The following is a 21444-nucleotide window of genomic DNA, read 5'->3' as shown; positions in this document are numbered from 1 at the left end:
TTCTTGGCGACGGAACACCATTGCCGATACCGGTATAGATAGCAATAGACCGTTTTCTATGGTTGGTGCGAGTATTCTCGAACACAAACTGTCAGATCGTACCTGATATGCTAGCGCCATCACGTCTTGAGGTAACGGCCCACGCATTTATTGCCACGGGTAGTTTATTTCCAAGGCTCCTGAGGTTCAATTTATCCGTACAAACCGATGAATTGGGCCTGTTCATATAGGGTAGCCGATCCGGTGTCTATGAACAGCCGAACAGTGCATGCCTGAGAACATTCATGATGCCGGTTGAATAAAAGGTATAGGCGCGCAAAAGAAATGAAGCACCTGTATTAAAATAAAATAAAAATGAAGCACCTGATTGAATTTGACGAGGTTTACGATAGCCAACGCTCAAGGTTCGTTTGATATGGTCATATATGTATGCATTTAATTGGGTATATCCAGACTATCCGTACCCGTATCTACTTCGTCCCCCTTACGGAACCCCTTAAAGTATTTGTCCCTGAAATTTTTGTGGGCTGGAACATGCTCGTTGACATATTGCTCCAGCCCGAACGTAGGTGCAGTATACTCTTCTTTGGTAATTTTTTCCATCGTAATCAGCTGATAAAATGATCAATGGCTTACTTGCTAGAACCGTTTAAAGGGACCTACTCGTCTACCCCATTTTCCAAAATTTTGCAGACTATTGGCGATTAGTTGCATACCCTCGCAATTGGGGATGTCTACTGGCGCATAATCATCCGTAACAGTGGGGAGGAAGAACACCAGGCGACCACCTGGGACAAGCAGATACCGAGCCAGTTCAACAAGGTCTGATGCCAGGGCTGAGAGCTCGTAGGGTTTGGTAGGGGGTACATATGTTTTGTGGCTAGCGCAAATATAAGAGTAGAGTTAAGGAAAGTTGGCATGACTGACGTGTGAGATAGAGATCCGTCTTGTAAGATGAGGGGCTCTGTTCGCATTTCCTGGCCGTCTTTCCTTCCGAGCCTTTTGGCTCCAGCGCGGACACCATCTATATCCGAAATTCTCAGTATCAGATTTGGTCGTTTACCGCATGGACGTTTTTCCAGTAGGTTAAGCAGATGAAGACTCTAAAAACTCACAAGGCGGATCGGTTACTATTGCATCGAACAACCCTCCTCGCCTAAGGGGCCCTTGAGTGACGTCAAAGGTACAAAGATCCAATACGCGAGGTAGCACACCATACTGCGTGGCAGCTTTCCGAATTCCTGGCGTGGTGTCTATTTAGGCCGAACCACATGTAAGAATCCTGGAAATTTATAAATGGCTACGTCTACCTTTGCCACGCATTTGTCTACCGTCAATGTCGCTTCCAAAAACCAACGCTCCGAAGTAGGCCGCGGTCTACAAGATGCGGTGGAGCGTCAGTCGGCTCCAGAATAATTATCGGGGAATGGTACTTGCATATAGCATACTACCAGTCCCGACAAAGGGGTCGTAAATCAGCTTGCCGGGAGCAGCCTAGGGGTAACTAATTACGTTAGTAAGCTCAAAAAAAACCCGTGAAAAAGAATCAAGTAACCATCGGATGTAGAATCAACCTTAAATATACATACCAGGGTTTGATTGGCCATCAATAACGACACCTCCGCCTCCATACTTGTATTACCATAGTAAGATCGTTTTTTCACATCGAATGTAGCAATAAGCTTTCGAGCTGTTCCTTCAGCAATCTGTTTTTCCGCGCCGAGAAGCCCAATATTCAATCGCAATTATTCAACAACAACCTGGGCCTTAATGAACTAACCAGTCTTCCAAAAATTACCTGGCGAAATTCACCATCGACCTGTCGCTTATGTCTTGGCCAGCCGCGTGAATCAGGATCTGTGATGTGCGTTTCGTCGAGCGGTAGTCGAGATATCTAGGGATTGATACATACATTCCTCAATACAAGCCATGATAAACTCAGGATCTTTCATATCGATTTTTCCCTGCGATGGTTGTTCAAGCCATTAAGTTGATTGGATGCCATGTTTTCATACCTGATAGCCCATATATGCAAAAGAGTTCATGATATCTCTTTGTCTCTCTTTTGAGAGGGTATGCGAATACGCCATGACGTTAAACCTGAATCGAGCGGAGTTGTAATGATCGGTATCCCAGATAGCTCTGTTTCGTTTATTCATCGCATGAAGTTCATCATAAGACTCCCCATGACCCCACAGCGCATAGACTGCCCTGTAAATAAATCCTGAGTGATTGTCTCGGAAGCTGGGATGAATGACCCCCAACTTACTTGACAAGAATGCATCGCTGAGCCAAAACTTTGGCATCTTCATCATTGTTGATTTCTAATTGTAAAAACGGACGGTTGTTATCAATTTCTGGCTCAGACGGAAGGCCTACTTCGAAACCATAGCATTGTGCAACAGATAGGAGTTCGGGAATACGGAAGTCGGCGTGCGTAACGGCAAAGTGGATGAAGTACGGCTTAGGCATCGTTATTAAAAATTTAGATGCCGACGAATCTTTGGGCCGCCCTTTTGATTAAAAAATAGCGATTTAGTACTTTGACTCCAGTTTGCCCGCCTGTGGTAGGTTTAGTGTAGGAAATTGACTAATTAACTATTTCTTTATGCACGTGAGTCATTTGCAATAAGTGAAGTTATATGCATGCACACGTGAGTGTTCCCCTTCTGTGCTCATCCTCCCGCCCTCACTGTCTGCTGCTTTGCATGTAGCCTCGCTCTAGCAGAGCCTCAGTGTCCGACCGTGTGTTCGGGTTCGATTAATAAGTTGTATAAAAAAAAGCACACACACGTGGTCGAGAATAACCCTGGAGGAGCCGGCCACAATCAGGGGTGCACATATGCCCGTGCGCAGGTTTTATAATTTAATTTGACTCTTGCCTACCAACAAACACTCAGCATTCCGTTTGCCTCCCCATATACTAATGTCAAAGCAGATAGTCTGAGTACTATCTCGTTTGTTATTTCCATGGTAGTTATTTTTTAAAAAAAGATCAATAGAGATATCAAAAGGACCTCGTTGATTTAGTAGGATACAAAGGGTGTTCATTATTATCTTAAATTTAGATGCTAAGTTTGTCAATCCAAAGAAGCAAGTTGTAATCTCAGTCAACTAGAAGTGGAAGTACCGTGATTTATCTTTTAGGGAATACTGATACATACTATATTCATCCTTGCATATCGAAGAATGGGTAGGTAATTTATCGTAGAAAACGGGGCGGCACGCTGCCGCTACTTTATCCCGCGTAGCAAAGTAGCAGGCACATCCTCCGCACGCTCTTTCGCCATTGATCCTCGATGAATAACGCCACAATACGCTCGATTGAAATGTGGACTATGAAGATATTAATGTACATGCTATAGAATCAACAGGCAAGACTCCAGATTACCAGTTCTGGAAGAAAGCCTTGGAGTCGACAGTTTGTAGACGCTGCAATCATAAAACCTTAGAATGCTTGTTCTGCTGGCTATATGTTTACTTACCTCGCGTATGACAGTTCTAGTTTTACCAGATACCACGTCTGTTGCAGTTGCAGTATCCAAGCTGAGCCTTTGTCCACGCTTTCCAATGGCCCCAAAACTCGGCCAACGTCTACCCTCTAAGGACGGCCGTGGTCCTTGAGCTGCAGTCGCGCTCCGTGTCATCGAAGGTGGAATTGGCGTATTGTCGCCCAATGAGGTGACCGAACTAAACATCATAGGGTTTACTTCGTCGTCTTCTCCATCTAGATCTTCCTGTACGAGTGGGATTGGGTCCGAAGCAATGCGGGAAGGATGCGGAGGGGGAAGAGCCGTTTCCCCTTCATCGTGTTCTGGAACAGGCGAAATTCTTGATGGTCCAGGCCTACTCAATACCGCATCCGGGTTCTTGTCCGATGCTTGGTCCGATCTGAAAACATCTGTCGTAGTAATTTCTACCTCTTCTGTGGCCACCGCATCTTCTCTTCCACTGGATACCTCGTCAAGCTTCTCTAATTGGGCTAGTATGGCAACCCCACTAGTTTCTCCGCTGGAAGTCCCAACTGCTTGTGTGAATGGCACCGGTGCGCGTGGTCTAGGTGGCGGAAAGTCTGAAATGCTCCGACTTCTTCGGCGCCGTGGCATCGCAAAAGATAATGGGGAGACACTCTGTCGCGTTGGAGCTACCACGGGGGACCGAGGAGATTTAGGGCTTTGGGCTGGGAGGGGTGCCGCCCCACCATCTTCCGCGTCTACCGTCTCATTAATAACCTCAACTTCGTCGTCCCAAACCAGGACTTTGACTCGACGTGTTAGTTCCAAAGGACCTGGAAAGATACAATGAGTCATAAGAGCTGCTACATGAGACATTAAACACAACCTTCTTCCTACAACAGAGGTCAGCGGAGAATACCCTTGGATGATGGATCGACTCACATCACGCTTTAAGGATTGAACAATGTTCCAGCCTTGTCCTTTCAAAACCGCCATTTGCCTCTAAAGTAAAAGTTAGGCTTGAACATGGACCATTTGGAACCAGAACGCATACATCAAACATCCTCTGATTGAAATCGGGATCCAAGGAAAACAATTTTCTTAGTTGAAAAGTCGTCTCTGCCCACCATTCTGATGATGACAACAATGGTAGGAAGTGGTTCCTTGTCTTCTCGCTGAAGGGTCTACCTATCAACGAGACGGGCAGGAATAGCCACCCATACGTATAAGACCTCCACTGAACGATAGTCAGTATCAATACGCAGAGCGCACACACCACACTTACTCCCTTCGGATGATGGTGGGCTAGATTTTAGGCTACGATTAACTTATACGCAGTTGGATAGAGCAGAGGTTACGCACGAAACGATAGACTGTTGTCTATGGCTGCAATATGAATATGAGGACGACTGTACGGTGACGCCGTTGACTCCGTGCCAGGTGTGTTATGAGGCACATGGGATGGAGCGCCTGACTGTTTAAGCTCCGACATCATGGGAAGGCGAGTTGGTGCCGTATCCACAATTTGTTTCTCGTGTGCCCCTTCACAATATTTGATCATCTGTGAAAGCAGCCCCCGTAAGGTCGTGTCACACATATAAGCATGAGATCAACCAACAAAATTATCAAGTCCGCGATCTATTTAAAAAGTGAGTACAGTTATCTCGGATCACTCTTCAAAAACATACCAGTATTGCGCATTAAATAATCTGTGTAGGCTCTTAGTCAATTCAGTTCCAAGTATGTTAAAATAAAAACAAACCAAGGATAATGAGTTTCTCTAGTTCTTCTCTGAAGCTCTGTTGCAACGCCGGCGTCCAAACAAAGCTCCCCCCCGCCCGTGTCGAAGTGTTCGTTGTCGCATGGAGGTTTTGGTCGTAATCCATATCATCATAGTCATCATAATCTCCGCCTGCTTTCCCGCAAAGAACGCCCAGTGCGTTGAAGCAACGTTTGCTGTGCCGACCTTGTCGGTGATCGTCCTCGTTCCAGGTATCGGCGATCGAACGACCGGGCCAGGGATGCTTGCGCAGAAAGTCAGATGCATCTAAGAAGAGTTTATGATATTGTCTACAATCCCACATGCGCATTCGTACCTGTGAATCCATGAGTAAACAGCTGAAGGCTCCCAATTTTCTAACCACAACGTGGTCAGGAGCAACAATGACCAAGCCTCAATTCCGCTTACCTCGGGTAGCGCTTTGCCCTTCTTAGCCGCACTTCTATCTGGTTCTTCCTGTCAGAGCTGGGCCAAGTGATACGTTGGGGGTTTACCTATCCAATCATAGAAAAATGCCTGAAATATCATTTAGCTTGCTTTTAGTAAACGCATCAAAACACGCACCGGTGATGCAAATGATGCAAGTTCGGTGTGTGGTACGATGTGCAGACTTAGTCGGGTATCCAGAAGAGATGCTCCAGCTTCAGAAATATAGCTGGCCGGATACCATAAGTATCGGCTCGAGGGTGACCAAGATACGAGCTCACCTGAGGTTAGGAATCAGGCAACTTCGTCCAAAGCCTAAGATTGTCGATGAGCGCGCCTCTTGTTGTGAGAATGACCCTACGCACCTATCCACCTTGATAGGATAACAATGATTTAACACCAGGCTGGCTAAATAAATTTGTGATTACCCACCAGAAGAAAGTCCTGTGTACCCATTTCTGAAACTTGGGGTTTCGCATGCTACAAGCGCTTCTCAGTGGCTATCCAGCGAAAAGCCCTAGATACGAACCTATATGGCCTGGAAACATAAACTCAACATGTTACTGACGTTCGGGAATTTCAAGTCTGTCGGGCACTTACTGTAAAAGGTGTGTCAGCTGTGATCAATGACGTAGGGGATTGCTGCCACTCACCTCTTCATCCTTGGGTTTGAATACGCTTTAGTGTGGTCAGGAAAAAGGTCACATATGTTACGAGCGTGGGATATATACATACCCAATCGTCTTAATTTGACCTGTATCTGGATCGCGTACTCGCGCGTAGTAGCTCCCCGAAGAGCCCTAGACGAGGCGGTACATGAACACATGGCGGTGGGACAAGGGCAAGTCAAACACACTTTGGATATCATCTTGGGATGAATCCCTTCAAAAATAGCGGCTCGGACAGACTGAGCAATTCTAGTGTGAAACGTGAGTGGGCGAATAAGGAAAGGGATTACATCAGTCGTACCGTTCGAATTCCTCATGAGTGATCGGAGGTTGATGGTCCAGAGTTTTCGTCTACGTAAGAGTAATTAATTTAGCAAAAATCAGACCAGTATATACCACAGTTGCACTCACCGGAGGCGGTGGAAGCCTCCCGTGTGCCGGCTGAAATACACTGAACACAATTTCTCGTTTCTCCGGTTGAATTTCCAGCTTTTTTCTCCTGTTGATCTTCACCCTTTGTGCTATAGTCTCTGTCCATCTCTTGAACGCGGTATCCAAACCTTTGAGGTCAACACTCGGTCCACGCCGCCGCCGCCCAGTTACTGAGCCGTCTTGAGAGTCAAGAGAAGGGCGGGAAATGTCGGCATCGTCGTCGCCCGCGATGGGCTCGTAACCAGCGTGGGAGGGCATAAATCAAGTGGACTGTTTGTCGTTGAGAGCCACGGGTGGTCTTTTGGTCCCCGTGGTCATGAAACGCCCAAACCGTGGCCTAAACGCCCGATCGCGAGATTAGTCATACTGGCGCTTGCGAATCAAAGTTGAAATTCGACTTGTGGTCTTTCACGCTTAAATCAACAATCATATCAGACAAAATAAGTTACTATCTATTTACAACCCATACATGAAATCCCGTGAAAATATAATGAAGAAAGGAACACTAAGATTCTCTTGTCGGCGTTGAACTTCCCGAAGATCCACCGCTGCGGAGGAATGCTCTATAAATGGGATTTTGGGTTTCTTCTATGTATGGATACCCCAACTTGGTAAGGAATTGCTCAAATTCAGCGTATTCATTTGGAGGAACTTGAATGCCGGCGAGAATTCGGGCGAGATCTGTTTTGAATTAGTATATAGTCTATAAACGCAGGGACACACTTACCAGCACCGTTATTGCGATAATTGAAGAGCGAGATATTCCAACCAGATCGTATTTCTAGCAGGAATTTACGTAGCGCTCCTGGCCTTTCGGGAAATTCTACAGGACAATTAGAATCGAAATATCTCACCATTGTTTTCCACTCACCAAACCGGAATAGCCTCTCATCCTGAACAGCACTACTGCCACCAATCATGTATCTCAAATGTCCCTTGGCTAATTCATCATCGCTAATGTCCGTTCCCTTCATGCCTTCTGCTTTCATATCATCTAAAAGCTTCTTAATCTCCAGCTGGCGGGCAGCGGGGGTTGCTGCTTGCAAGCGGAACGAAAGGAAAATGTGTGCTCGAGACAGCGTTGCTCCGTTCGGTGCGGAAATAGGAAACCCAGTAGGTGCCGAGTATCGGTACATAAACTCGGTAATAGCCCTTGGGTGAATGATTGAGTGAAGCGCGATAAAGCTGGTACGAATCTATCAGATGGGCTGAAAAATGATACATGAAAAGACTGAGCTATACCTTCCAGGCTTCTCGTCAACTTCGACACTCAGCAACGCCTCTCGGCCCTCACCAAGTTCCGCGCGCTCCGCGACAAACCTCAATCGGTCGAAATTCATGTTTGCACCACTGACAACAGCGACAAAGCGCTTTTGAGCTCCCAGAAGATTATTATCGAGGATATAACGCTTCAGGCCTGCCAATGCCAGTGCTCCGGCGGGTTCGGTAACGGAACGAGTCTCTAGAAAATATTGTCAGCCCAGGCTGAAGGGCATCTCTTTTCACCGCGACCAACCTTCGAAGATGTCCTTGATTGCAGCGCAAATCTCATCTGTGTCAGTCTTGACAACCCCGTTCAATAATTCCTTGCAAATTCTAAACGGCTCCTCTCCTACAATCTTCACCGCCGTCCCGTCTGAGAAAGGACCAACTTCGGACAGAGTGACTCGCTCGCCAGCGGCTAAGCTTCTTTCCATGGCGTCTCCATCCTTCGTCTCTACTCCAAAAACTTGAATCCCTGGGGATCCAATACGTTTGACATATTCGCAGATTCCAGCACACAATCCACCTCCCCCTACCGCCGCAAATATCCCATCCAATTCGGAGGGATTGGGAATTTGCTTGAGTATTTCCATACCGACTGTTCCTTGTCCGGCAATAACCAAAGGATCGTCATAGGGTGGAACAAAAACCAACCCATGTTGTGCGGCTAGACGAGCACATTCGGCCTTGGCCTCGTCGAAATCGGCGCCGTGCAGAACAGCCTTCCCTCCAAGTCGCTCTACGTTCCGTACTTTGATACCAGGCGTACCAAGAGGCATGACAATCGTACATGGGATCCTAAGCGATGCACCAGCCAGTGCTACTCCTTGCGCATGGTTTCCTGTAATTTTAAAGGAGTCGTCAATGACGTGACAAATATATTAAGTCCAGTGCACTTACCTGCACTGCATGTGACCACTCCCTTCCAGCGTTCGTCCTCTGACAGACTTGCCATAAAGTTGTAGGCACCACGAATTTTGAAGCTAAACACATTGTGCAAGTCTTCTCGCTTAAGGTAGATCTCGTTCCCGAGCCGTGCACTCAAACCAGCGGCACGAACAAGCGGAGTCTCTTTAACGATGTCATAAACCCTAGCAGTGAGAATGAGCCGCAAATAGTCTGGGCGTTGGTTGGGGAGGAGCATGTGCTTCGGAAGCCGGGTATAAGTGGAAGGTCCATCTATACGAGCGGGAGCCTCGGAAGCATACTCGATAGTCGCAGACATGGTTTTTTCAGCAAGATAAATCGGTTTTTTCGGGTTTCGGCCTTTGGGAACGAATAGACTAGTGAAAATGTCCAATTTCCTCACGGTCCCTCCAGCGCATATACAGATTGAGTCACTGTTTTTGGAGCGCCCATTCCGTGGATGAGCTGGACACGTGACTGGTAAACGCCAGAGAGCCATATGAGGCAAGCAAATAAACTGATCGGGGTGTCAGCTGGAGGGTGCGTCAAGCTCCGAGCCTGGTGACTGAGAAGTGGGGAAAGCTTGCGTCGCGGAATAAAGAGGGGGGGGGCAGCCTTGACTGGCCTTTGGCCTGCGCTTTATAAACACTGTTGAATAGCCTCACGTGTGCCTAACGGCGTGAGTTCCGGTGGCCGATGGATGTACGTATTTGACCTTCCGGCCGCGTGAAGTCCAGCCCTCGTGAGAACTAGACGTTCCAATAGATACAATCTAGACTACTGTTACATTTTTGTTTAGCCTTTCAAACGTGTCGCGCCAGCCCGCCCATTCTAACTCTAAAAGCCCAAGTGGTCATGGAAGCTTATTCACAAGAGCCCTCGTGACCTGGTCTCTATGTATCTTACCATGGCATGCTCTTGACTTGTACATTTTACATGTATCATTTCAGCACCTTCCGGACATAGAAGCGATTTGTCCCTGTTTCAAGACGCCTGTCAGGTCATGTGAAGCCACCCTTTCGATATCGGAGTACTCCATAACGCACAAACGGAATTTTCCTGGGTTGCGCTCCAAAGCTTTCCTGCCATACTGAGGTCTGCCTTTGCGTCACTCGTTGAGGTGCATATACTTGAAAGAAGGGTTTGCACTTTATCATTTTCTGACTGTTCCCTCGACAAGATAATCAATGCTCGGATATGCTATACATGTGCTCCTCTCGAGCCCCTATGATCCGTATTGGGCTTCTATAACATAATTATGTCATTACATATTACTACGTGAAAGTCATTGTTCTGATAACACCGGCTTCCTAAATCCTGATCACTTCTTCGCATGGTTGCAATTTGGATCACCGAGATCAGCAATGGTTCACATACAGGAGCCTGAGATAAAGACAGACCTCGTGGTAGTACTAGTAGTATCAATCGATGTGTTGCGCTTATTGCAGGGTACGACCATGGGGATGATTCATGTAGCACAATCGTAGATAACTGTACGTAACCAGCAATCGTTGAATAAAAGCGTTGCTAATATTGGTAGATAGCGTCACGACGCCCGCAACACCTTGCTATCACAGCATGTACATCGATTTACATACATCTTGTCACTTGACATCAAGCACACGCCTCAAATGTGGAGCTCCAGTATTTTATGCGCATATAGTAGAATAAGTAATTTCGAAACCTCTTCCCCTGTGGTCACTTGTTGGCGAGCGATTGATAATTATGAGTAACTTGAATTGATAGGAGAATCAATCAACTTGATAAAAGAAAATCTAGACTCACTACTGACATATATAGATACGGGCTGATGCTACCTTAATCCGTCTATAAATGTTTATATATAGATAGAGTCTACCCTGGGTGAAACATGCCACCACTTGCATCTCCAAGCTCGGGGTCCAGCTGGCGGTCGGGTCTTCCTCCATACCTATCATGGATACCGATAAATGAATTCTCTTGGGAATTGAGCCAATGTGGTAGGTTTTCCTATGGAAGAATCCTATTCACCTGTCAAGAAAGGCGGCATTTATTTGACCTACATCAGTGGCTGTGCATGAGTGCTTGATCATATGATCATCAAGGGGCGAACCCCTAAACCAGTCACTTCCAGCTCTCACCCCGCACACCTTTACAATAGGAATATAGCACAATTATCAGCCAAGTTGTTACCTAACATACATTATTCTCCTCAATCCAACGATCTTTTAACTATGGACACCATCTTTCGTTCTTCAGAATCGTTACCATCTTTGCATTCTTTCCAATCGCTTCAAAAGCGGTTAAATGACTCTGGGCGAAGTTCGGTGCACCTACTTGCTTACCTGAGTCAAGACTCAGCTAGAAGTATAAAAAGTGTCAGTTCTCATGAAACAAACCAAGTTGACTCACATGCAACGACGCTTCCAAGTGAAAGGCCCGACGATTCCGAAGCCTGGTGGTAAGCACTACAACCGATTTACCCAGATCATCTGATGTATATAACTTCTTAGGAGTGACTTGATTGACTTGAAGCCATTTAACTTGCGTCCATTATCTGATTTTGGCGTAAACCTCACTAGTAGCCTTCCTGAGGATAAGCTCAAGTCTTCACGGTTTGGGACCGCTCCTGCTCGTCCACGTCGTAGGCCTCCTCCTCTCCAGCTCGACCCGCATATAGTTAGCTCGAGAAAAGAGAACATATCTCCTTCCGCTATGCGATATTCCACGAGGCCCAAAATCTCAACCGGCATATCTGAACTTGATTCATCGTCTCCTTGGTTCATCCTTAATCAGTTCCCAGCACCTCCGGTAGTACCTTCATTAATAAGAGGATCTAAAACGAACACCGATATCCACAAGCTTTCGGGTGGGATTGATCGTCTTAGCCCTTGTTTTACCCCTACGACAAAGGGTTCCCCTATACAACAAGTGGAATATCAACCATCACTCTCTTCCATAAAAAAGAAACGGCGATCTTCTTTTGGGTCCCTCGGTAGGGCGTTAAAAACTAGTAAGTAGCTTTGGTGCAGGACAGAATATGCAGTATATTTATCTCTTGTGTAGCTCAGGTGTCAATGCCCCACACCGCACCACCGATCCCTCCTATATGGCTGCAGTCTGATCCTATGTGTACGATGGAGAGCAGGTCAAAGTCATCTGCTGGCTTGCAGCCACGTGATACATTAAAGTCTAGATTATTCTCTATTGGAACCTCTCCGAAGGCGATTTCGCAAGGGTTTGACTTTGATGGAGGAGAACCTCTGTCTAGTTCAGTTTCACGCCGCGGAAACAGGACGGTCAGCGAGTCAGCTCAAAAGAGTGTAAACTTACGTGAGTGCGCACGGCCGGTCGAACCTCGTTCACGGAGTGTGAGCCAGCCAATTCAGTCCAGAAATAAGAAGGATAAGATGGGGATCAAAACGGGATCAAGAGATGATATCCCTCCATTGCCTAAAGATTTTCGTACACACCTTGTTATTCCTGAGCGACGGATACGTTCTCCATCTTATTTCAGCATTCCGATTCCTCCAAGGAAACAGGCAGACCCGAGCCCTACACAGACCGTGTTCTCACCTGAGGACAGGGTGTCGCCGACCATGATAATTCCAGGAAGCGAAAATCTTGACCGCCCCGAAGAAACTATGTACCTACCTGCCTCTGGAAGTGTGGCCTCGTTGACCGCTGATCTGGACCCATTTGGCGCCGGGGAGCCGGTATCGTTCTTTAGAATGGAATATGGAGCCTCAACGGATAAGATTCAAGCTACAACCACTTTCCATAGGATTGTCAGCCTGGACATGGCAACATCGAATAAGCTGTCGTCAGCACAAGAATCCAGGACAGTCCATCAAGTTCCAAATATTGTCATATCGTCTTCTGGGTGCCTGGAAGAGCTCAGAGAGTAATCTGAACTTTTTGGTCGATTGTACAGGAAACGAATGCTGTTAATATTTACGAATTTGAACTTACCGGGTCATAAGAAGTGACGTTGAGTGTAAGAAACTAAACATTGCAACTGGATAACAGAGTATGTCTGGGAGCTAGGCCATGGCACAGTACGGTATAATTCGCCGCATCCAGCCATATTTATTGGGTAAGAAGATGTATTGATTCAATAGCTACTGCAGAAAGATGCAAGAGTAGTGAGAGAGTTTATTGAGACACGAAAGACTATGTACGAACAATAAAACGATCATATGATATATGAACTTCAGACTATAGGTAAGATCGATCGAAAGGGCTCTTGGAAGAGGGAAAATCTTGTGAATTCGAAGGGAGGGCGATTGAATTTCTTTTTCCTCATCAACCACGTTCATATGCATGCCTTTGAACCTCAGGTATAATGTAAAGTGGGCCAAACATCCCTGGTTCGAATATATTCATAACAATGATTACTTGCGCAAGTGGGTGATGTGAATAGGATTCAAGGCAAGATCCAATCAAATTACTATAATCAACCACCTAAAGCTTTCCTTTGCCAGGAGGTGCAATATCTAGCAGCTGGTCTAGCAATTCCATCATAGGCCTGGAGGTATCGCCTTTTTCTCCTGATATGATTGCATAGGCGTCTTTGGTTGTGCACTCCACCTTTCTGTCGACTTCAACGAGATGGGGTCTGCGTTTAAAATACGAGTGTCGACGTGAGACACATATTCGAAAGTCCCAGGACGATGAGGATTGGCACGCTCGAATCGGCGTTTGGAATAATCGCGCACGCGTATTTTGATCTCGGTTTTGGATACCCTGGCGCGATTTGCCCACCACGGTAGGGACTTCGTAAAGTTCCAGATCTTCGACTCGATAATCACTGGACGCTTGCTCCGGCGGTTGCGAGAAATCTCGCTCGGCGAGCTTGTTCCAGTTTACTGCTTGAGTAGTGGCACTAGAATCATCAGGTTGCAAGACTGCATTGTACCCGGCAATACTCACGACAGCATTGCTGTCGTATTTTTGGGTTGACACCATTCTGGGGGCCCTGTCGGGGGATTGAACATAGCGGCCCTTGACAGGGTTCGGGAACAAGAGTTGGCTCATGAGGGGAGTGGGATTGAGGTAATCCAACCCACCCGAGGGGTGTGGTACCGGTGTGAGGGTGTTTGAAGTCGGCTGTGTCGCGGCTTCGTGGTTCATATGCGCTAGGAATCGAGTATGATGATTCGATGTCACCTGAGCGTATGCATACATAGGGAGCGGTCGGTTCTCGCCTTCCTCGTTCGTCACCCCGGTTTCTTGAAGAAATTTGTGGAACTCTTCACGCTGGCTACGTAACTTGGCTATGTAGGACTTGAACTGCCTCTCCGACATCGACTGGATATTGGGTAGCGCGTTCGACATTTGCTGACTGGTCTCGGATTCAGATGAGCCAAACTCGGAGTCGACATTTCCAATGGCTCTACCGCTATAGCTTCCAACGCGTTTACTCCAGGCGCTCATATCGTTCAATCGAGTCCCAAAGCCAAGTTCTTCGAGGCGGCGTAGCCAGCGCACATCTTTTTCTGCAGATGACCATTCGGTCTGACCTTCTGACGAGTCGAGCGCAGATACGAACGCAACGGGGTTCCTTCGAGCACTGCCGCGCCCTCCAGATGATGATACTAGTGGGTCTTGAACTTTGTGTTTTCTTTTCCCAGGGAGGTCGCGTTTGGTACCCCAGTGACCACGGTGTGCGAAACCGCCATAACTGGTGTAGACTTGGTTGATGACGGGATCATAAGAGGCAAACTTTGAGCGGCGAAGGAGGGTGGAGAATGTAGAAGGGGCTACACCACCCGACATGGTGCCTCCTGCAGCTAGTATGGATCAATCGAGCAGATAAACATTATAAAACTTCAAATGCTCACAATCCCTTGATTTGAGGCTAGATTTAGAAGATTTAGAATTTCTATAAGCATATAATTGGTTAGTAGGTTCAAGGTAGCTCAACCTCAACGCACCTGATCTATTCGGCCAATCACCAAAGGGAATGCTGGGAGTGGTAAAAAGGCTAGATCGATCACGTGATGATTGTCATGATTTGCCGATCGTTCTTTATCTTGACTCTGGGACGAGCATACCCTTCATAATCAGCTGTAGGGTAGGATAACTCTACTTAAACGCCCAAAAGCTCTTTCAAGTGCAAAAATTATCTAATACCGTCGATACTGGGCCCATAAGAGTGACGTCAGCCTCCCAACAGGCATCTAGGATCCTATTACAAAAACTATAACATTATCACCTCGGCGCCGTGCCAGCAAACTTCGTGCTTCTCTCTCTCCTAACATGTCGGTCAACCTGTCAAGGAATATCCTATCTAAGCAAAGCATTAAAACATGTGTGCCTGCCGCCCGGTCACTGGCGTCCCTGGTAAATAGACCACGAAATGAGAAGTCGGGGTAAGTCTATGCGTGATTTGCGTGGAAACCTACTGACGCAGAGGCAGACCCACAGGTGAGATAGAGTCCCGTACACATGATTAATCCTAACTCGCACCGATAGCTATCGTAATGATGAATATGGGCGGGCCAGTAGACGTGAGGTCCACCTAGTATGCACTCTGATGTTGAACTCAAGCAATAAATTCCAGCTCGACGAGGTCCATCCATTTCTATCTCGCCTCTTTCATGATGGCGACCTCATTCCTCTTCCTGCACAAAAATGGCTTGCTCCGTGGATTGCCAAAAGACGTACTCCGAGCATCAGGGAGCAGTATGCCGCAATAGGTGGGGGAAGTCCGATCCTGAAATGGACTCGGCACCAAGGAGAAGAGATGGTAAAGCTCTTGGATGAGCTCTCTCCAGAAACCGCACCTCATAAAAATTATGTTATGTTTAGGTAGGTGAAATTTTGTCGACACTATGGGGTTATAGCCAATCACAAGGCTCAGGTATGCACAGCCGTTGACCGAAACCGCTCTGAGCGAAATGCAACGCGATGGCGTCAAGCGTGCCGTAGCTTTTACACAGTACCCTCAATATAGCTGCTCTACCACGGGGTCGAGTTTGAATGAGCTTTATAGACGATCCATGTCAGCGGATTCCGCGTATCCATCCCAGATCGAATGGAGCGTCATCGACCGATGGGCAACACATCCTGGACTTATCCAAGCAATTACCGAGAACGTCCGTGCTGCGTTGAACAATTTCAAGGCAGGTTTGGGCGAGCCAGGTGCCAAGTGGGAAGGAAACGACTCGGACCGACCGGTAATTTTGTTTTCGGCTCATTCGCTTCCAATGAGTGTTGTCAACCGAGGAGACCCGTATGTTAGCGAAGTAGCGATGACAGTAGGGGCAGTGATGCGCGAACTGGGCGATTGGCCCTATAGGCTTGTATGGCAATCACAGGTGAGTATGGCTAACTCGTTTTTTCACATGTATTAATCTCGGGCACTAGGTCGGACCATCGGCATGGATGGGCCAACAAACACAACAAGCTATTCAAGGATTAGCCAGACTCGGTCGCAAGAATGCCGTGTTGGTGCCAGTCGCCTTTACAAGTGACCATATAGAGACATTGTACGAGTTAGATCATGAATATGTGAAGGAAGGCGAAGAGGTGAGCAGGGTAAATCACTATTGACCTAGTTCGACTCACTCAGAACTTGGCACAGCTTGGTATGAACATCCAACGGGCCGAATCTCTAAATGACTCGCCAACATTTATCCGTGCCCTCGCCGATATTGCTGCTTCGCACTTGAAGAACAAGGACAAGACAAGCGTGCAGATGCGTCTCAGGTGTCCTGGGTGTACTAACAAGACCTGCGGAGAACAAAAGGCTTGGCTCGAGGGTCCCCCTTGACCATTTGCGTATACTCTGCCTATAATACTATTTTCAATTGGGATGAGCGGTGGTTTTATACCGAAATAACATTGTGCACCTATTGAGAACCCATGGCCAGCTCAAAACTAAGCATGAGAAACAGAGCCCTTTGTCAGTGAATATTATCTAGCCACAAGTCTTAAAGATGACGTGTTACTGATGCGAAGGAGGGGTATGTACAGTATATGCGTACCAAATATAATTTCATGGAACCCAAAATCACAAGTTATAATCAGCAACATATTAATTACACGGTAGTATACAAGAACCAATTGTTTTGTACGGAAGAAGTACGCGTAGTTAGTTCCTGGAAGACTGAGGTGGCACCCAAGTGAGAGTATCTTCTGAGCGTTCTTCATAAGGTGTGTCAAACTCTCCATCGGAGTTAAGGGCAGCCCAATCACTTGAATCATCGTGACTAAGCTGGGAAATCTTTGCACCCTTGCCTCGCAAATAGTTGATTACAGCGTGAGCGTGTCTCCTAGGAATATCCTCGCCATCGCCCAACTTGGAAGACAATCCAACGTCCAGCTGAGCAATACGCTGGGTCGCAGGCAATAAACTATCAGAGCGTTGTAGTTCCTCAAGGTAGCTAGCCAATGCCCGAGACGCATGAAGTCGGGCGCGGAGTACGTGACGGATCAAACCACGGCTGGCCGGTCGCTTCTTCCCCTTGGGATGGATCGAGGTTGGCTTTGGAGGAACGACCTTTGGAACACCTCCGGCCTCATCCTGCTTCACTTTGGTTACAGGGGGGTTGGTATCTACGGATGCTGGCATGATCCATTCGTTTGCTGGACGTTCACGCGGCTTGGTCCATGGTTCAACTGCTGCACGAGAAAGATCCCAACTCCTGGGACCCCAAACCCCAATTAAAACTCTCCATGCGGCCATGAATTGCTTAGCGCTGCATAACGTAAATGAGAAACAAGTTTCTGAACAGATACCAGGTACCGCTCACTGTTCATAATTGTCGTCAATGATGCTCACGTGGTATACTGCGAGCAACCAGACTAAACCCGCTGCTAGGAGTGCTCCGACAGGCGTAAGCCAAAGGAACGCCCATAGGAACAGGAAAATAACCGGATAGGTCATTATCGCCATAGCAAATATTCCACCAAATATCTTTTGGATTGTCAGGAAGGAGTGTATACCTAGGCAAGTTTGAGGTCTCATACCTTCATCTGTGCTTGGCTCTCTTCCTCCTCTTCGACCATCCGTGCAAGTAAGCGGCACAATATATATGCTGGAATATGTATCAATGCCGGAAGAACAAAGAATGGAAGCCGGATTGTAGTAGCGATAGTATCTTTGAGCAGAACAGCCAATGTAGACAGTCGGGAAGGAAGAGGGGTGTCGACAGATGGGTCCAAAGTTCTCGGAAGGGGTAAGTCCGCCAGTGCCTCATGAGTAAGTTTCGATGATTCCAGAAGCGAATAATAGGTCAAAAGAGCCTTCTTTGTTGATTCGAATAGTGGTGATGAATCTGGGTCCGAGAATGCATCTATGAGACTAAGGGTATCATGACCTTTATGATAAGCATCAGCGCAAACTATAAATATCCCAATTCCTTACACTTGTGATACTGGCACAAAATCATCAAGACTGAGTGATCTTGCACGAGGCCAGAGCAATGAGCGAGCCATCTTTGCGGAATACAAAGTGTCCCTGCGATAACTTGTGTAAGGCTATAAAAGGCTCGATGATCTGCATCACATACCAATCAGGCGCATTTATTGTCAATGATAACATTTGCGACTTGATTCGTTTGGTAAGGTCTTTGGCGCAAGCTCGTGGAGCGCCCTCCTCATCAGAGAGAAACTGAGCCTCGTATTGATCCACAGTGATAGGTTTGCCGAATCTGATATCGACGATGAGCGACATACATAGATTCGGTGAAACGGACTCACTCGACAATCACACCGCTTCGATATCTGCTTTTCTCTGTGTAAACAATCCCGACAGGAATCACCACCGCATCTGGATGTGTCTTTTCTCCTTTTTCCTTCTTTAGACGGTTCCATTTCATGTATTCCAACGCGGACCAAGCTACACCGTCTTTGACTTGAACAATCTGAGGCTCTGTATAGCTTCATCAAGGGTCAATAATATGTGACATTGAATAGAAAAACGACACGTACCTGGTACCCTCTGGAAACACTCCAACAATTTCTCCTTGGGCAAGTGCCTCAAACGTGGCTCGGAAGAGGACTTGGTTGTCTTTATTCTTTCGATCGACGGGCAGAACACCAGAATTGGTCAGAACGAATTTAGCGATTGGGTTCTTGAACAAAGATGATTTGGCCCAATAATGAACACGGCGATGATGGGGAACGGCCCAAGCTTGATGCACACGTAAACCTAGGCTCGCTCATAACCAACTACAAACTGTAACTCACACAAAACCGCAGCGTCTACTGCCATGGCATGATGTGTACACGCACTGCATTCCCATTAGTTGGTCCAAAGGTGGTATACCGGTCCAATTTAACCTACAGAATAACAGGTCCAGTCTCAGGTACGTTTTCGCTACCTGATATGAATTGGCGTAAAGATGCTGCATATGTAACTCAAAAGCCACGATCGCGACATACCGATAATCTTTGCTTCCGAAAAGTATGCCCAAACACCCCGACTAGCTATCCCAAGTATGATTTCGTGACTCTTTCCAAACGGCATTGTGAATTACAGGAGAAAGTGTGGTATCGAGATGGTGCCAGCTGGAGAAGTATCTACTGGCACGAGGCGGGAGAACCGGTTTGTATAGAAGCCGGGCGTCTATCTGGGCCCCAATGCCCCAATCTGTTCATCTGAACCAAACAATCACGGTATGAGCGTAGGCCCTTACGAGACTATCGACTTTGGTCAACTTGCTGAGGCTTTCCCACCACTCAAACCCTTGTATGTGCTGCCTTGATGGCTCTCAAATGGCCTGATACTGAGACTATAGTGACTAAGCTTGTTCAAGAACACGGGCGGAAGATATAGTTTAAACTTTAAAGACGACGCTGCAAACCGGTATGTCCGAGCCTCTTATATCTTGCGTAATGGCGTGAGCTTGGTTGGCAGGACCTTGACACGGGCACTTTTGAAGCGCGATTTTGGCCTGGACGTAACCCTGCTCGAAGATCGTCTATGTCCACCTGTAGGAACCTTGATGTTGTCCGGCTGAAACGGATATTCACACCACGCCCTAGGTCCCAAATAGGTCGGCACGAATCATTTTCTCAAGGAATTACAGCTCTAAAAATATTTCCTCAGATTGAACTATGTACTATGGATATCTGAGGTCGTGAAGGCTATCTCTCCGGACGAACCTATTATCGGACTCGACGTGTAAGCCCATTCCGAACGCCCGAGACCATTAATATATTTGGAACCTTGCTAGTGGGACGGGTTCTACAGCGATATATCCGCTTCTTGCCTGCTCGATACACCGGACTTGGCAATTTATCGCCGCTGGTGAGTTCTTCAAACGACCTCTGCGTTGAACACGTCCCATCTACTGGTTATTATATAGATATCGACTCTAGGTCGCTCGCGGCAGCTCAAGTAAATATAGAACAAAATTCGGCGTGAAGGGTCGTATATACTTGTACCCCACAAATCCAGACGCGCCTGTCTTGTCTCCCCTACTTCCCGAGAACTTGTCTCGGATCGGCATAGTGGATGCAGGTATCACATTAGCATGTGCAATCCCCCGTTCTATTCCGATATGGAAGAGGTCAATCGGTCTGCGGAGAGCAAGGAATATGATCCCCACGCAGTACGTTTCACGGTACTAATTTGAGAGATGACTAACGGGGTTCCAGGTCTGCACCGGAGCATTGGTTGAAATGATTACGCCTGGAGGAGAAGTTGCATTTGTCCAGCGAATGATCGATGAAAGTATGGGTTTAAGAGAAACATGCAAGTTGGTCGTTTGTTTATTCAGCCTCTGCGAATTGAATACAACATTTATTCCAGATGGTACACAAGTCTCCTCGGTAAAATGAGCTCTGTAACTGCTCTGGTCCAATCGATCAAGGAAAAGGGAGTAAGCGCAAATTCGTATAGCTCATCACTGATTCGGTCTCACTCTGTTCACAAGATTGACAACTACGCAATCGCCGAAATTATTCAAGGAACTACCCGAAGATGGGTCGTCGGATGGTCATTTACGGATACCCGGCTTCCAGACGTACGTCAAATCCCAATCATCGCGCATATATCCAGTGCTGCCCTTCCACATACAAACCAAACAGACACTCGCCCGACCTAAATCCTCATCCCTCAAATCGATCGCACCTCTCCCCAACACGCTCCACCACACAACCTCGCAACCAATCTCCCATGAATTACTCGTTCGAGTACTTGAAGACGTTCCTAGGCTTCAGCGTCAAGAAGAACAAACCCCACCCCGAATTCGAGTTTTAGTATCCGAAATCACCTGGACTCGCGCAGCGCGTAGACGGATGGCACGTACCGCACCCACCCTTGACGAAAAGCAAAACCAAGCTGCTGCGAGCCCGATCATGATGGTTTGCGAGGTTAGCGTCGTCGATGACCATACCCTCAAAGTCCGGTGGGTTCGCGGCAAGGATCGGAGTACTTTCGAGTCGTTTTGGGGCTATGTCAGTAAAAAGTTGGATGCTGGTGCGTTGGCGTAGTGGTTGCCTTTGAAGGAACCATAAACTCTCGTTTTTGTGCTTTGGTTCTTTTTTTTGCGTGTCTCGAGGTTAATATTTCCTGATATGG

General features: G+C 47.1%; 9 protein-coding genes across 9 annotated transcripts; 4 read left to right on the top strand and 5 right to left on the bottom strand.

Moving 5' to 3' along the window:
* Positions 1–435: 435 nt before the first annotated feature.
* On the bottom strand, positions 436–2472 carry RhiXN_06616 (uncharacterized protein; the record flags this gene model as incomplete). The annotated part of the gene is made up of 10 exons (XM_043326432.1): positions 436–612; positions 664–880; positions 928–1024; positions 1116–1253; positions 1311–1377; positions 1590–1706; positions 1781–1857; positions 1913–1964; positions 2016–2211; positions 2270–2472. The coding sequence occupies 10 exons, from the start codon at positions 2470–2472 to the stop codon at positions 436–438; spliced, it is 1341 nt and encodes a 446-aa protein (XP_043181864.1).
* A 915-nt stretch (positions 2473–3387) lies between these two features.
* On the bottom strand, positions 3388–7019 carry RhiXN_06615 (phosphatidylinositol 3- and 4-kinase; the record flags this gene model as incomplete). Its single annotated transcript, XM_043326431.1, has 22 exons — positions 3388–3432; positions 3486–4288; positions 4342–4348; positions 4398–4457; positions 4510–4692; positions 4741–4760; positions 4818–5016; positions 5074–5093; positions 5144–5164; positions 5218–5502; positions 5552–5591; positions 5644–5681; positions 5730–5751; positions 5800–5890; positions 5943–6034; positions 6094–6141; positions 6230–6256; positions 6315–6339; positions 6397–6461; positions 6518–6578; positions 6631–6680; positions 6741–7019. 22 exons carry the CDS (start codon positions 7017–7019, stop codon positions 3388–3390), a joined length of 2481 nt encoding a protein of 826 aa, XP_043181863.1.
* A 247-nt stretch (positions 7020–7266) lies between these two features.
* Positions 7267–9168, bottom strand: RhiXN_06614 (cysteine synthase; the record flags this gene model as incomplete). Its single annotated transcript, XM_043326430.1, has 6 exons — positions 7267–7442; positions 7489–7584; positions 7633–7946; positions 8004–8223; positions 8278–8865; positions 8925–9168. The coding sequence occupies 6 exons, from the start codon at positions 9166–9168 to the stop codon at positions 7267–7269; spliced, it is 1638 nt and encodes a 545-aa protein (XP_043181862.1).
* Positions 9169–11143: 1975 nt separating this feature from the next.
* RhiXN_06613 (uncharacterized protein) lies at positions 11144–12817 on the top strand (the record flags this gene model as incomplete). Its single annotated transcript, XM_043326429.1, has 3 exons — positions 11144–11370; positions 11423–11922; positions 11976–12817. The coding sequence occupies 3 exons, from the start codon at positions 11144–11146 to the stop codon at positions 12815–12817; spliced, it is 1569 nt and encodes a 522-aa protein (XP_043181861.1).
* Positions 12818–13373: 556 nt separating this feature from the next.
* Positions 13374–14687, bottom strand: RhiXN_06612 (ribosomal subunit domain-containing protein; the record flags this gene model as incomplete). The annotated part of the gene is made up of 1 exon (XM_043326428.1): positions 13374–14687. One exon carries the CDS (start codon positions 14685–14687, stop codon positions 13374–13376), a length of 1314 nt encoding a protein of 437 aa, XP_043181860.1.
* A 483-nt stretch (positions 14688–15170) lies between these two features.
* Positions 15171–16686, top strand: RhiXN_06611 (ferrochelatase; the record flags this gene model as incomplete). The annotated part of the gene is made up of 7 exons (XM_043326427.1): positions 15171–15283; positions 15331–15338; positions 15387–15421; positions 15475–15722; positions 15775–16231; positions 16281–16442; positions 16498–16686. 7 exons carry the CDS (start codon positions 15171–15173, stop codon positions 16684–16686), a joined length of 1212 nt encoding a protein of 403 aa, XP_043181859.1.
* A 321-nt stretch (positions 16687–17007) lies between these two features.
* Positions 17008–19386, bottom strand: RhiXN_06610 (acyltransferase; the record flags this gene model as incomplete). The annotated part of the gene is made up of 10 exons (XM_043326426.1): positions 17008–17614; positions 17669–17832; positions 17886–18219; positions 18283–18375; positions 18428–18568; positions 18618–18797; positions 18849–19050; positions 19107–19150; positions 19204–19240; positions 19302–19386. The coding sequence occupies 10 exons, from the start codon at positions 19384–19386 to the stop codon at positions 17008–17010; spliced, it is 1887 nt and encodes a 628-aa protein (XP_043181858.1).
* A 151-nt stretch (positions 19387–19537) lies between these two features.
* RhiXN_06609 (ribosomal RNA large subunit methyltransferase F) lies at positions 19538–20047 on the top strand (the record flags this gene model as incomplete). The annotated part of the gene is made up of 5 exons (XM_043326425.1): positions 19538–19608; positions 19666–19725; positions 19777–19852; positions 19905–19915; positions 19969–20047. The coding sequence occupies 5 exons, from the start codon at positions 19538–19540 to the stop codon at positions 20045–20047; spliced, it is 297 nt and encodes a 98-aa protein (XP_043181857.1).
* Positions 20048–20422: 375 nt separating this feature from the next.
* On the top strand, positions 20423–21356 carry RhiXN_06608 (ribosomal RNA large subunit methyltransferase F; the record flags this gene model as incomplete). Its single annotated transcript, XM_043326424.1, has 5 exons — positions 20423–20473; positions 20520–20620; positions 20674–20743; positions 20798–20887; positions 20952–21356. 5 exons carry the CDS (start codon positions 20423–20425, stop codon positions 21354–21356), a joined length of 717 nt encoding a protein of 238 aa, XP_043181856.1.
* Between the last annotated feature and the right edge of the window lie 88 nt (positions 21357–21444).

The sequence above is a fragment of the Rhizoctonia solani genome, chromosome 7 (genome assembly GCF_016906535.1).
Source record: "Rhizoctonia solani chromosome 7, complete sequence".
Lineage (NCBI taxonomy): Eukaryota > Fungi > Basidiomycota > Agaricomycetes > Cantharellales > Ceratobasidiaceae > Rhizoctonia > Rhizoctonia solani.
This window is presented reverse-complemented; position numbering and strand designations above follow the sequence as displayed.